Raw genomic sequence first — 14,236 nt, forward strand, 5'->3', positions numbered from 1 at the left:
TTGACCACCCCATGGTGCTGGGGTGCCTGAGGGAGACTTGGGATCATGCATGAGGCGTGTGCTGTGTGGACATAATCTTAACTGTGCAGGGCGCCGGAGTTGAGCTGAAAATAACCGTGGTCTGCCTAGGTGGATACATGGAGCAAGTAGGGGAAACACAACAGGCGGGGAAAGCGGTGGAGTGCAGGCTGGCCAGAATTGCTGATATCTGCAAGAGCCCATTCCCAGTGCAACCCAAAGAGAATTTGTGTCTGTGTGTGAGCACACCCAAATACACATCCGTACACACGTGCTGTACCCAAATACGTGGCAGCTCTCAGCACATCCGCGCGTCAGCCAGCTCCATCCCACCACCTCCTGCAGACACCATTCCTGCAGAGGGACCCCGGAGTGTGGGTGGCCGATAGTGATGTCGTTGCGTGGTCTCATCTCTTAACCCACGTTTTTGTGGCACGCATTGGACCAGGTGATGCTAAACCTGCAGAGATGGCGATGGCAGTGATGACTGTCCCTCACATCTCAGCCCCCCACGGCATGTGTGTAGCCAATGAACCCACTAATTATATTGTTTTCTCTCATCAGGCCTCCCCACGCTCACTGGGAGAAGGTGGTATGGAGCTCGCTCATTGCTGGGCTGCTCTCCTTCTCCAGGGCTCTGGTTACTCTGTGCCCAAGGCAGGGGTTGGGGCTGCCCACCCAAAGAGCAGGACATGGTGTGGAACAGCAGCTGTGGCACAGAACATCCCCCATTGCATGGCCAGTGCCATCTCCAGACACCATATCTCATGTTGAGAGCAGCTCCTGCACCCGAACCACCAGGGATAGGGCTGACCCTGATGTTCAGATCCTTAGGACATCTCCCCAGTGGGATGCTCCAAAGGCAATCCAAATGCACCTAGCACCATCCCACCCAAAACACGCTTGTCTCTAACAGAGATGCTGATTCGGATGCACCAGGTCCCTGCTCTCCTCTCCTCCTCACCTAGCACAAGGGACTGGGCTAAACCTGGGGACTTTGAGGATGCCACGGAGCATCCCCCACCTCCTCCCCATCCCCAGGCCATCTGCCCACACTCATCCATGTTAAACAAACGCCGGAGTCTATTATCGAGCCCTGCCTTCCCCTTCCCCCCTGGCCAGATGGAGGCTGAGTGCACCCGGAGCCCCGGCCCGCAGCATTCATGTGTGTGAATGAGAAAATTGAATTATTTATGGCCATGCGAATAAGGCTGACGGCTGCGGAGGCCGAGCGGAAAGGACTCCATTACACGGCGAGTACCTGTTGCTATGGAGCTGGGGCTTCTCCTCCAGCACCGCCTGCATCCCTGCCTTCTCCCCATCCCTGCCTTCTCCCCATCCCTGCTCCTGTCCCGAGGGTTGTCCCCATGGATGATGGTTGGAGCGTGTGTGACCAGCTGTGTGCCCTGTGTCCACGGAGTCATCCCTCACCACCCCACGTTTCAGAGCACGATGCCCGGGGGGATGTGGGTGTGATGCTGGGGGCTGACACGATGCTGGCAGTGGTCCTCCAGGTGCCATGGGCTGCAGCACACGTTGAAACCACTGAGGAGGGTCGGGATGGACAAAAACATCTCATGGCTGTGTCTGGGCAGAGGGGTGACTCTCAGTGAGGACTGCGCAAAACTCCCCTTAAATCTCCCTTCCTGGGGGCAAAGACAGCTGTGAGCTGAGCTCTTCTGATTCCCCTCGTGCCCATTTCAGTGGGAATAAAAGCAGCTTTGCACGAGCACCCTCTGAAAGCCACCTGCATTGCAGCCACTCCTTGGGGATGCCGAATCCTGCAGCGATGCTGAGAGTTGTGCTGGGGTATCCCCGCTGCTGCTTTCTGCCCAAATCCTCCTTGACCAAACATCAGCATCCTATGGATCTCAGTGCCTTTCTGGGGCCAGGCCGGGCTCTGGGGATAGGATGGTGTTAAAACAGTGGTCCCCACTCCACGCAGAGACTCCCTCTCCCTCCCAGCTCTGTGAGGCTCTGCAGGGCTAAGAATAGACTCCAGCTCCACTCCTGGGGCTGAGTGGGCTCTGCCGGGCTCAGAGGAATAAAAAGCAGGGAAACGCTTATTTTAGTTGCTGCAGTCAGCAGCTGTGACTCTGCTATACACAGGGAGCAGCTTTGTACTGTGTTTATCCAACTGCTGCTGGGAAGTACCAAATTGGAGCATGCATCCTACCCTGGGCCAAATAGATGGCCAAAATCCTGGCCAGCTCCCAGCTTTCCCTTGCAATGCCCCTTCCCTTGGAGCCCCCTTCCGTCCTCCTCCCTCCTTCCTTCTCCCATGCTCGGGAGGTGCTTTTCCCCTTCTCCTAGCATTCAGCTCCTGCAGCGGTTGGTGGAACCCCAGGAGATGTTTAGAACTTACGTAGGACATGCCCATGGCACCCAAGACGGATGGATGTCCGTGTGTCCAAGCGAGGGACACAGCTAGGATGCTCCAATGTGGGGCTGGGGGGAGCTCTCACTGCAGGAGAGCAGCCACGGGTCTGCCTCGCACCCATCACCCGGGGGAAAAGCAAGAGAAAGCTAATTGTTACCATGGCTACACCAAGTGGCCTTTCTGCGGGAGCGCGTCATAGCTGCTGTCACAAGGTTAAGGCGGTGGGGAGCAGTGGCGGTGGGGAACGGGGAGGGGGGTGTGGGGGGAGATGTGTTTTCTTTGGAAAAACCATGGCAACAGCTATTTCTAAGGGAACAGCTGTGCACAGCGGGGCCATGGGGAAGGGGCTGGGGTGTCTCTGTGCCAGCCGTGCTCTGCAGGCAGCGGTGATGGGACCAGCGGTGCTGAGGCTGGAAGGCGGCTAGGGGCCATAGGGAGAGGGAAACCACTGCTTACCCAGAGCAAATACAGCAGGGAACCAGAGCAAATACAGCAGGGAAAAGCCCCGCTGCAGCCCGAGGGCTGTCAATGAATGGCGTGAAGTTTGCACAACCGCAGTGCAAATATTGGTGGAGATTGTAGGCATGAAGTCAACGCCAGAGCCGGTGTGGGTTGGGCTGCTACAGTGATCCTGTGCAGCTGGTGCAGCCTCTTGTGATGGGACCTGGTGATGGGAGGACAAACGGGTTCTTTAGGAGCCCTAATGCAGCCATAAGGGTCAGAGGGATGGACTGTAGAGCACTGGGCGAGGAAGGCGCTCAAGTTCATGGCATGCATGGAGTGCTGGGCACAAGATGAAGCTGTCAGAGAAACCTGCACCCAGATTTGCTCTCGCTGTGCAACAGCCAAGTGGATCCAGTGAAGATGGTATCAGCTGCAACCTTCATCCTGGCTCCTATCGTAACACAGAGCTGGAAATTCTCTCTCTTTGCAAGACAGGCTCTTAATTAAGACCATTTCCCTGAAGGAAGCCAAGATGGAGAGCTTCACTTCTCGATATTCCAGCGCTTTCTGGCATTCGTTTCCACACCAATTAGGGCGCAAATTAGTCTGCCGAAGTGCAACTCAGTTGCTGCACTCAGGGGAGGCTCTTCAGCACCCGTGCCATCTTCTTCAGGAGCTCAGTTCACAGGCACAGGCACTGTGCACACACTGGGGCAGAGTAGGGGCAGGCGTGGCCCCCAAGGTACCACGGTCTGCAGCTGATGAAAACAGCCCTATGGGATCGGGGTCTCCGTGGGGTCTCCTTGAGCTGCAGGCACCTCTCCTCGGTTGGAGGATTAGTGCCACCCTACAGATTGTGGGATCATGGCAACTGAGACCAAGCGTTGGGGCCAATTAAGCAGCTGGAGAATTGGCAATAGGCATCACAGTGGCAATGGAAAGAGAGGGAGGAAGAGCAGGGACCGTGCCACCTCAACCATTCTGCAGAGCTGTGCCCTCCAGTACCGCTCTCAGGGAGAGGTGTCTCCAGCTCCTTTCTCTTGTGTTGAGCACATCCAAGCCCCTGATGCTGTTGGAGAAGCAAGGCTCTCGGTACAACCACAGCTGCTCACTTTTTGAGTTGATTTGTGAGCATTCAGTACAGCCTCTTCCAGGTCTACGTCTGTGTCCCAGCCATTCAACAAAGCTCTTTGTGAGGAGGGCATTGAGGATGAGATGCTTTGCTTTGCACCCTGAGCTTCCTCCTATCCCACAGGCATGGTCAGCCCCCAGCAGATGGGTCTAGAAGCCCCCCTTGTCACTCCTGCTCTTCCCCTTCCCTCCTGCCCAACCAAGCAGCATAAGAAACCCTGTGAGGAGCTGCCTGCTCCAGGGGCATGCCCTCCTACCCCCCATTAGTCAGTGGTTGTCTTAAACACTGAAGCATTTGTAGCCTTATTCTTCCTAATCCTGCCTAATGTAGCTGTGGCTGTCCTCATTAGCCACATAATTGTCGAGCAAACACAAAACAGGCCCTGACACAGTCGAAGGAAATTGGTTTAAAAATACAAACCAGCATTCTCAGATGTTTTCATAGGGGGCTCCTTTATTTATTTGCATTCACACAGCGTTGTGTGGAATGATTAAAAAAAAAAAAGACTTTTCCTCCAGATGTTTTTTTTTTTTTTTTTTTTAAATATCGTATGACAAGGTGAGTTTGAAACACCAGAGGGGAAATCCTCCTTGGTCACTATGCTGGTGGAGGACAAATGCATCTCCTGCTGCTCTCCCCTGCCACACAAAGGGGTTTCCAAGCACAGAAGATGGCATTGCCCATCCATGCAAACACACATCACTCACAGGTGTGGTTGTTCAGGGAGAGGTTTTCCCATTTCCATCTCTCAACGATAGAGCCCATGAATTTCAAAGGGTCTCCATCCACCTCTGACAGCAGATGACAGGGCTAAGTTAATTGAGGCAGCAGTAAGAAATCTAATTAACCTGCAGTATGTTGTTTAATTTGTGCAAAGTTGTTGTGGTTACTCAGCTATAAACTCCATTCCTGGGTCTAATGACAGCGGCTCACATGGCAGCAGCAGAGCATCCCGGTGGTGGGCAGCCACCTCGTGCTCACCCTTGAAGGTGCCCTCAATTAAGCACAGAGCGTTCCAGTGGTTGCCTCCATCTGCTTCTTCCATGGCATTTGAGACCCTTTCCTAGCTCCAGCCTTTGGAACAGCCACCTGTGCTGCTTCTCCACCTGCTCTGGCATTCAGCACCATCGCACGACTTCCAGAAACCAGCCTTCACGAGCTGGTGGTGTCAATCTGTTGATTGCACTGAAGTCCAGGAGATGGGCTCAGGTCGCTGAGTTCCCATCGCAGCTCTTAGGCTGTAATTACGTTCAAGTCTCTCTGCTTCAGTTATTTCTTCCTGCTAATGCTAGGAGCTGCTGTACCGCTCTTTTCTTCAAGGCTGACCTCCATGCAGCTTCCCAGGAGAGAGCCAGGCCTGTTATTTCAACCAATTCACAAACCGTCTCACAGAGGTCGGTTGCCCATTATGTAACTTTTTGAACAGCAGGAATTCGCAGGGCTGCTGATGCCGGGCTCTTTGTGTTGGCTGGGGGAGAAGCAGAAGGAAAAGCATGGATGATGCATGCTAGCGTCGCTCCCCGGATTCACCTTCCCCAAACACCCTGGAGCAGCCAAGAGCTGACTGCAGCGCTGAGCCTCAGCACCTCCGTACCCCACAGGGCACCCTGCGCATCAAAGGATGGAGAAGCTTTGAGCCCGGTCCCAAAAGGCTGTCAGCTGAATGAAGAGATGAGATTCGCCACAAAAAGGGTTTAGAAGAAGGTGATCCACCTCCAGGATCCCCCAGCGCCGGAGCTCTGCAGTCAAGCGCACCAAGGTCCTCCACAGGGATGGCACTCCAAGCACACTGAGGATGTGAAACTCAAGTCAGGATGAAATTCCCAGTGAACAGCATTCCAAGCAAGCACATGGGTGCAGCACAGTCCCAACAGCCAGAGCTGCAGCAGCAGCACCCTGAGCAGCCCATTGCACGTGCAAACAGAGGGGATGCTTTTTTTCTTTTTCATTTGAGGAATCCCATTGCCTGGATCCTCCTGAAGTTTTTGCACTGACAACAATGCTGGTTGGTGACATCCAGCCCACATACGGCCAAACTCTGCTAAAGGAAACCCAGGCACCGCCGCTTTGGAGGATGCAGCAAAACCAGGTCAGGGTGTTCCAAAGGGTGGAGAAGAGGCTGCCAGGAGGAAAAGGAGCTCAGTTTGGGTTTTTCTTCCTATTTATTTATTTATTTCTAAAGTATTAAAAAGTGGCAGCGCTAGCGAAGGGTAATTATCCCTCTGTTCCAGCTGAAATACAATTAAGGCAGCTCTCAACGAGCCCCCGGGATATTGTGGTTTACTAATTAACAAGCGGATATGCTGTGGCCCCTGTCATGGCAATTACAGCATGAGACAGGCTTCAGGAGCTCTAATTACACGTCAGCCCACGATACACGCTGCAATACAAATTAACGAGGGCCGAGGCTGACGATGGAGGGAGTTCACCCAGCAAGGGGCTGGGAAGGGGCTGGGGACAGGGATGGGGACAGGGATGGGGTCTCTCAACCTGGGGGAGCAAATTGGGGCGACGCTGCTGCATGGCGGTGGCACACAGGGATGTGGGAGCTCTGAGAGCGCTCTGCTTTTCTTCTGCAGCCTGATGAGATGAGTGGCATTTTGGATGGCTGCAATGAATAGCAAGTATCGCGTTTTCCATCGTTAATTCCCAGACCAATAAAGCTGCTGTTAAGAAGAGAAGTCATATGGGAAACACCCAACAGGGCTTTGGCTGCTGACAAATAACTCGCAGGACTCCCTGAGCCAAGAGAAATTTTTCTGACAAATTGTTTATCAGGAAAAGTGGAGCGGCCCCAGGTCGAATTCAATGGGTATCTTTGGCCAGCTAGGAAAAAAATAACAGTAATCAGCATTTTTGTAAACTCAATTCGGTATATGTTCCGTTTTAAAGAAAAGTTTCCATTCAGAGCATACTAAAAAGATGTAATTAAACAGAGATGCTCACCTGGAGAGGACATTTTGTTTCTGACAGAGCAAAATGACATTTATCAGGTGCTGCATTTTAGGAGATGGGGGACGCAGTGGGGATGCTGGGGTACTCTGGTAGGACCAGTGGTGTAGCACAGGGGACATTGGGATTGCGAGTCACATCCCCTCTAGGAGCACCTCCTTGTTCACCCATGCACAAAGCATAGGATAAAATCATAAAGTATCGCAGATTAGAAGGGAACCATGAGAATCAGCAAATCCAATTCCTGACTACATAGAACAACTCAGTGCAAGTGCACAACAGGGGGTTCACAGCAGATGGGCGACTTGCCCAGAGCTGCGGGTGCCCCATCCCTGGAGGTGCTCAAGGCCAGGTTGGATGGGGCTCTGGGCAGCCCTAAGCCATTCTGTGGTTCTATAATTTCTAGTCAAGGGTTTGGGGCTGGGTGCATCGAGATGGTCAGGACCATTTTGGGGGAGGAAGGAGAAGGAGGAAGAGAAGAAAGGGTGAAAAGGGAGGAAGCTGACCCCATCCCCACACCCAGAGCACAAAGTCACTGGAGGCACCGCAGCCACAGAGCAATAGCAGGGGAGGGCAGCACCACCTCGTGCCTAAGTCCCAAAATAGATCTCATTAACCATCGCAATTAACACTAGACAGGCCCTCTCTCCTCCTTGCCACCCCAGCCAGGGCCATACATAAAAATAACAGTTTATTACACAGCAGGCACAGCCTGGCTTATCGCCACAGACAGGAAATTGCTGCGCAGAAACTGCACGTTTCACTTTTAATAAGTTTGGCAATAAAATGTCTCATCAAACGAGGCCATGACAGAGCTATAATGAAGCCTCCGCGCAGCCCCTAATTGCTTACCGCTCTCCTGGGAGCGAGCCAGCAAAGCAGGGTGGGCTGGGTTTGTTTTCCTGCTGTCCCACAGACCCACAGCAGCATCACCCCGAGCTCCCCACTTGCTGTCCCCATGGCCATAGGATGTCCCCAACCCCAGGGAGAGGGCAGGGAATAGGGACAGCCAGCAGCACGCAGGTGGTTAATAGGAGAAACGGAGACACGTTAAGGCTGGAATTGGGAAATGAGACATTTCAGAGTCACAGCAGGGATGTACTGGTGCTGGCAGGGGTCCTGGCTGGGCGAGCAGCTTTGTTCATCTCAGCACGACACTCAGGGACTTCACCTGGAATTGCTGATTCGCATTCATAAACATGATCACATTAATTGCCTGCCGCTGCCGCCTCCCAGCGCAGGGACTTGGTGTGCACTCAGCTCCCATCCCCAACACCCCATCCCTACGCCTGCAGCCACCACATGCGAGCAGGGACACGGCTGGGGACAGGGGAGGACAGCAGACAAATGTATCTGTCAGCCTGCAGCCACCCACGGGCACCCTCTGCAAAGCCCCAAGTTAGATACAAATCACTGAAATCCTCTCAAAGGGATCCCAGCAAAAAAACCTGCAGGCACGGGCAGGGACAGGCAGGGCAGAACACCTTGCCCAAAGAACCACCCAAAGGCTCTTCTTGCAGGGGCAGGAGGGGGACACAGCCACCCGGTGCTCAGCCTGAGCCCAGGCTTGGAGCAGGGCCAGCCTCGTAAATTATTCATCCCGCACATTCGCCCTGTTATTCACTCCGTGATCCGTCCCGAGTTTTACTGATTTTGTCATTATTTCCAATAGCACAAATGCTGCAGAAATATCCCTGGGCTCCGGCGTGCCCTGCAGCACTGCGACACCCAGAGCAGTGCCAGCAGCACTGTGCCCCGCACCACAACTCTCCAAGGGAGCTCCCCTCAGCATCTCCCTCCCACCTGGCTTCCCATATTCTCCCTTGTATTGGACAGTTCTTTTTGCTCCTTTGCGACTCTTCCTCCCTCTATGTTGTGGGGTGAGCACAGTCCATTGCAAACCCTGGGTCAGTGGGTTTGGAGGGACACTCGTGTGGATCAATATAAAGCAATTTTGACTTTTCTGGCTCTGATGGAGACAAAGGGTGCTGCTAATTCACCTGCGACCTGACCTGTAAAACCAGAAGAAAAATGCTTTTCTTTTCCTCTCCAAATGTCCTTAATGCTCTTACCAAGGTTTCAACACGAGCACAAGGGTTTTAGGGCAAAACATACACATCCTGCAAAGCACAGAGCCCGGGAAGGGGCTGACTGAGCAAGGGCTGCAGCAGTGGATGGTGATGTTGGAGGAAAACCAGGCTGAGTGGCCCCTATGTACAACACTGATGTCCTGAGGAGACGCCATCAGCCACCCCACTGACAGGCACAGGGGGATCCCAGTGCTCCAGCCTCACTCAGGCATCCAGCAGCAGAGTCCCTGGGGCTGCAGGGTGCCACAGGGTGAACACCGAGCTGAGAGACCCCAAAAGCACCAAGGAGCCAACCTCAAGAACTGCACTGGACTTCCATCAAAAATAACTGAGCTGAGCAGAAATCTCTGCAAAAACACCCGCCCAGGCTCCTTAACAAGTTGTGCTGGGACATTCCAGCTGCTCTCATTAGAGGGAATTAATTAGCTGAGCAGGTGGAACAGAAGAAAGGGAGGCAAAACACGAAGGGAGGGGTTTGAGGAAGAGGTTTGCTAGCCGGAATTAAAGTCATAAAAGTGCAAGGAAAAATTAAATGTCGATTTCAATCTTACCTTTCTGACCAGGCAGAACAGAGCAGAAAGGAGGCAGAGGGTGAGGACACTCATCCTACCTCCCTACGATGGCGGTTACGGGACAAGGATGGCCGCGGTGCCCTCTGGAAGACTAGTGATTTTGTTGTTGTATGGCTCATCCCACCACAACAAGTCACAGTCTGCCTTAGGGCGCACGGCCTCTCCGGCGCTGCAGGAGTCTCCCAGCCCCAAGGTGAGGACAGTGGCTGGGCTGCTCCTGGATCCTTCCCCACTTCTGATCACCTCGAACGTTGCTTTGGTGAAAACCCAGAGCAAAGCAACGAGAGGTCGGTCTGAAACACCTCTGCTGCTGCAGTTGGAGCTGCCCCGCTGCTGGGAAGGGCCCCCAAGGACGTGCACCCCACATCACTGCCCCTCAGCTCTGATACCATCCCCTACAGCAGCTCCCTGCGTTACAGGGCACGTATAGGGTAACCTGCAGCCAAGCAGAAGCACAGAACAGTTGAGTCGGAAGGGAACCTAAAGTCAAGTTCCAACCCGCTGCCACGCACCGCTTGGCACCCATCAGACCCGGCTGCCAGCTCAGCCCTGTGCACCTGCAGGGACGGGGCACCCACAGCTCGTACGCAGAGACCCGGTCCGGTGTCCGCGTTACCCTCAGAAGCAAGGACGCCAGTTTAAGCCGGAGCCGGCACACGCTGCAGCCAAAACACCTCGCAGCTGAAGCGCCCATGGCCCGGGCCACCCTACACTCAAAGCACGCGCAGCGCAGCGCAGCGCCATGTTACCGGGGAGTGGGAAGCCCCGCCCCCCGCGGTGACGCACCAATCCCGCCCCTCGTATGCAAATCACCTCTCATACGCAGCCAATGGAAAAACAGATGGGGCGGGGTCACGTCAGAACTTGCCCGGGCATGTGAACGCGGCGGCTTCCGGGCCGGACACGTGGGGGCTGTGCCGGCCTGAGGTGGGTGAGGGGTGCGGGCTGGGTATGGCGGGGGGCACGGTGGGGATGTGGGCCCTGCGATGGGAGACGGGGCAGAAAACCGTCTGGGATTGGGTAAAGGGGCGGGTAGGGGCTTGGTGCTGGGGAACTGGGGGGGTAGGGGCCCGGCAATAGGCAGACAGGAGCCTGGGGGGTGCGCGGTGGTAGGGAGGTGGGACAGAGGGGCTGGAAACGGGATAGGTATTCAGAGAGTGTATTTAGGGAGGAGGCCCCGTTCCGGGGCTTCGGGGCACTCACAGCCCTGTGCTCCCTGCAGGCCTGTCTCCAGGAAAAGGCCAAATGACCCCGCTGCTGCTTCCCAAAGCCTCTGTGCCTACTGCAAAACGCACCCATGCTCCCGCCGGGTCCCCCAGCCCTAGGATGATGCTGCAGGGTCCCGGGAGCAAGAAGAAGAGCCGCAGGCACCAGCGCTTCATGGAGCGGCGGGCTCTGCTGGAGCAGAAGGGGCTGCTGAGACCCCGCCGCCGGTTGGGCACTCAGGGACCCCCGGGCGGGCTCAGCAGTGTGACACCACGTGGCTGGAAGGTCTCCAAGCTGGGGCTGTCCGTGTCACCATCCACCTCCCCGGACAGCACTGTGGGCCGCTGCTCCGGGACGTCCGTGGGTAACACCAGCACAGGGCTCCAGCCGTGCCTCCCGCGTCCCAACAAGTACGTGGCCATTGACTGTGAGATGGTGGGCACGGGCCCCCGGGGCAAGCAGAGCGAGCTGGCACGCTGCTCCATCGTTAGCTACGATGGGGACGTCATCTATGACAAATATGTCCTGCCCCTGCTGCCCATCGTGGACTTTCGCACCCGCTGGAGCGGCATCACCAAGCGGCACATGGAGAACGCCATCCAATTTCGGGCTGCCCAGGAGGAGGTGAGGTCCTGGCACTGCGAGAGTTAAGGGCTGACGTTTGGGTTTGTGGCAGCCTTGCACAGTGAGTCTGGCGTGTGATTTCATGGAATTGTTAAGGTTGGAAGTGATCACTAGGATCACCCAGTCCAACCCACCCCCCATGCCCACTGAGCACATCCCTCAGTGCCACAGCTTCTCGTGTCTTGAACACCTCCAGGGATGGTGACTATCATCTCCCTGAGCAGCCTGTGCCACTGCATCAGTGCTCTTTCTGAGAAGAACGTGAGCTAAGTAATGGGTCTCACTTGTTGCTTCTCACTTCTTGGAAGCTGAAAAAAGTAGACGTGAAGAAACTGTATTGAATGCAAAGCGGTTTGTCCTATACTTAAAGTGCTTCATCTAACCCCCTCTGATGCTTCCAGATCCTGAAGATCCTGAAGGATAAGATCGTGGTTGGGCACGCCATCCACAATGACTTCCAGGCCCTGAAGTACTTCCACCCAAAGGAGAGGACGCGGGACACCAGCCGTATCCCACTGCTCAACCAGAGGGCCGGGCTGCCCCCTGGGACCAATGCCTCTCTTAAGAGCCTGGCCAGGCACCTGCTGCAGAAGAAGATCCAGGTGAGCCCCACGGTTTGTACAAGCTTATGGGGTCAGCCTGGTCCTGGGTCAGTGTGGGGAGGCAGAGACAGTTGCATGCAGTTGGTAAAGAGATACCCTCACCTCCTAGATGTGTCCGGTGTTGCATCCAAACCCTCAACTCTTGTTCTTAAGACAAGTCAAGAGTTAGACTTGATCCCTTATGATCCTTATGATCCCTTCTAACACGGGATATTCTATGATAATGTGTTATGATTCTAAGTGCTGTGGGTGATTTTTGCTAAAATCTTTTCCCTAACAACGCTTCTCCCCTTCATTCAGGTGGGCTGCAGAGGGCATTCATCAGTGGAGGATGCACGGACGGCCATGGAGCTGTACAGACTGGTGGAGGTGCCATGGGAGGCAGAGCTGGCTCGCAGCCAGCCCCCCCGGCCCCCCAGCCCCACAGACCCCATCACTGACAGCCATCAGTACATGGATGACCAGTACTGGCCCCAGGACCTGATGGTGGGCACCCTCTGACCAGGGACGGCATTCTGTCCGTAGTGTCGGGGACATCCCTGTGCCTTCACACCTGAGGTGTGGAGGGACACGTGGTGCCAGCCTGGAGGAGCACAGTGGTGGAGTGGGGCTCTTAGGGCACCTCCACTGCCCTCCAAGGGGATGCCCTCCCTGCTGTCATCTTGCTGCTAATGGTGGGAGAGCTGAGGCGAGTGGTTTCTCTGAAGGTTCTGTGCTCCATGCTGCACATCGTGGCCCTGTGACAGCAGTTCAGAGCTGCTGTGCTGCTGCCTGGTTGCTGCAGAGCATCCGAGGCTGGTGTTACACCACCATTTTTCCCCCTGTATTCTTTGCAGTGAAGCCTGGAAAGGAAGTTCAGGTCTAATCAGTTTCTACATCACATGAACAACAGCTTAGAATGCACTTTGTCATATTTGTCCAATTCTGGATTAAAAATTATTGTTGCAAAAGCCTCCTGTGTGTGTTGGTGTGATTGAGTGCTGTGTTCCAGCACTTCCAACATACCTGACATCAAAAAATGTCTCTTTGGTGGTCTGATGGTGGCTGGGATAAACAAATCCTGGTGCTGGGTGGCTTCATGGGGCTGTGGGATGGTCCCCTCTGCTCCAAGACTCCTGCTGGGACATCTGCAATGGCTGACATGGAGGGCAGGAGGTTGACTCAGTCTGGGCTGGGAAGTCCAGCCCGCCCAGCTGTCTCTAGGTCCTGTCTGGTGGCACCAGGGTGGAGAGCTGGGTGTTTATCAGCTGTGACTCATCCTGCACGGCAGTCGGGCACGGGGAAGAAACAGGAGCAGTTAAAAAAAAGAAAAGCACAGAACATTTCTGAAGTCTGAACCAATATTTGAAAGCAGCAGTGCAGTACCTGGGCAAGCGTTGCTTCTGCGCTGCAATTCCCAGCTCTTGGAGAAGGTGGGACACAAACTGGGGGTCGGGATGGATTTCCATTGGCTTAGAAGGGCTGCAAACGTCATGTGCTGGGAAGCCCACGAGTCCCCAAGGCACAACTGCAGTGATGTGGTGGAGGAGAATCCCTGCAGGTCCTTTGGGAAAGCTCCAGGAGGGAGATCTAGATGAGAAAGCAAGCCCTGGGGTAGATGATAGGATAGAGCTGCTGACATCGGGTTTGCTCAGTGTAATGGCAATATTCCCCCTTTTTTTCCACCCAGTGAACCGATCAGGACTTAATCAGGATTTTCACAGATGTTTGTGAATATTACCTAAATGTCAGGGAGCTGCTGGTGTGTGCTGTGCTGTACCAACACCGGTGGTGCTGAGCATCCTCGGGCAGGCAGAGCAGAGCAGAGCAAAGCAGGAGCCAACTCCAGGCAGCTCCTGGGTGATGTTACATTTCGTGACTATTCAAGACAGGGCAGAAAAGCCGTCTGTCGTCTCGACGACCCTGAATAATGATTAACAAGAGCCCACGAATCCAGCAATGGGAACTCGGGGCTTTTTTATCAGAGGAAAAACATTGTCAAATGAGTTCTCTCAGGCAGCTGCAGGAGCAGGTAACTGATAAGCTCGTCATTGGAGTGGGGCTGAGCCAATGGGAGCTGATGGCGACGGCTTTCTCTTCTGTCTAGCAACAGCTTCTCCCCGAGCAGCAGACAATTGGAGCTGCTGTTATCGAGCCTTCCCTTCCCCACCATCCGCCTGAATGGTGCTCATCGTAAGGGACCCTCCAAAACTGAGTCTAGGGTGGGTTGTCCCATT

General features: G+C 54.7%; 1 protein-coding gene across 1 annotated transcript; it reads left to right on the forward strand.

Annotated features, from left to right (window-relative positions):
• Nucleotides 1–10,433: 10,433 nt before the first annotated feature.
• On the forward strand, nt 10,434–12,970 carry LOC128075478 (apoptosis-enhancing nuclease-like). The gene is made up of 4 exons (XM_052672273.1): nt 10,434–10,515; nt 10,811–11,418; nt 11,820–12,020; nt 12,321–12,970. Exons 2-4 carry the CDS (start codon nt 10,834–10,836, stop codon nt 12,519–12,521), a joined length of 987 nt encoding a protein of 328 aa, XP_052528233.1. The 5' UTR covers nt 10,434–10,515; nt 10,811–10,833; the 3' UTR covers nt 12,522–12,970.
• Nucleotides 12,971–14,236: the final 1,266 nt, after the last annotated feature.

This window comes from Tympanuchus pallidicinctus, unplaced genomic scaffold, assembly GCF_026119805.1.
Source record: "Tympanuchus pallidicinctus isolate F22 unplaced genomic scaffold, pur_lepc_1.0 scaffold12, whole genome shotgun sequence".
Classification (NCBI taxonomy): Eukaryota; Metazoa; Chordata; class Aves; order Galliformes; family Phasianidae; genus Tympanuchus; species Tympanuchus pallidicinctus.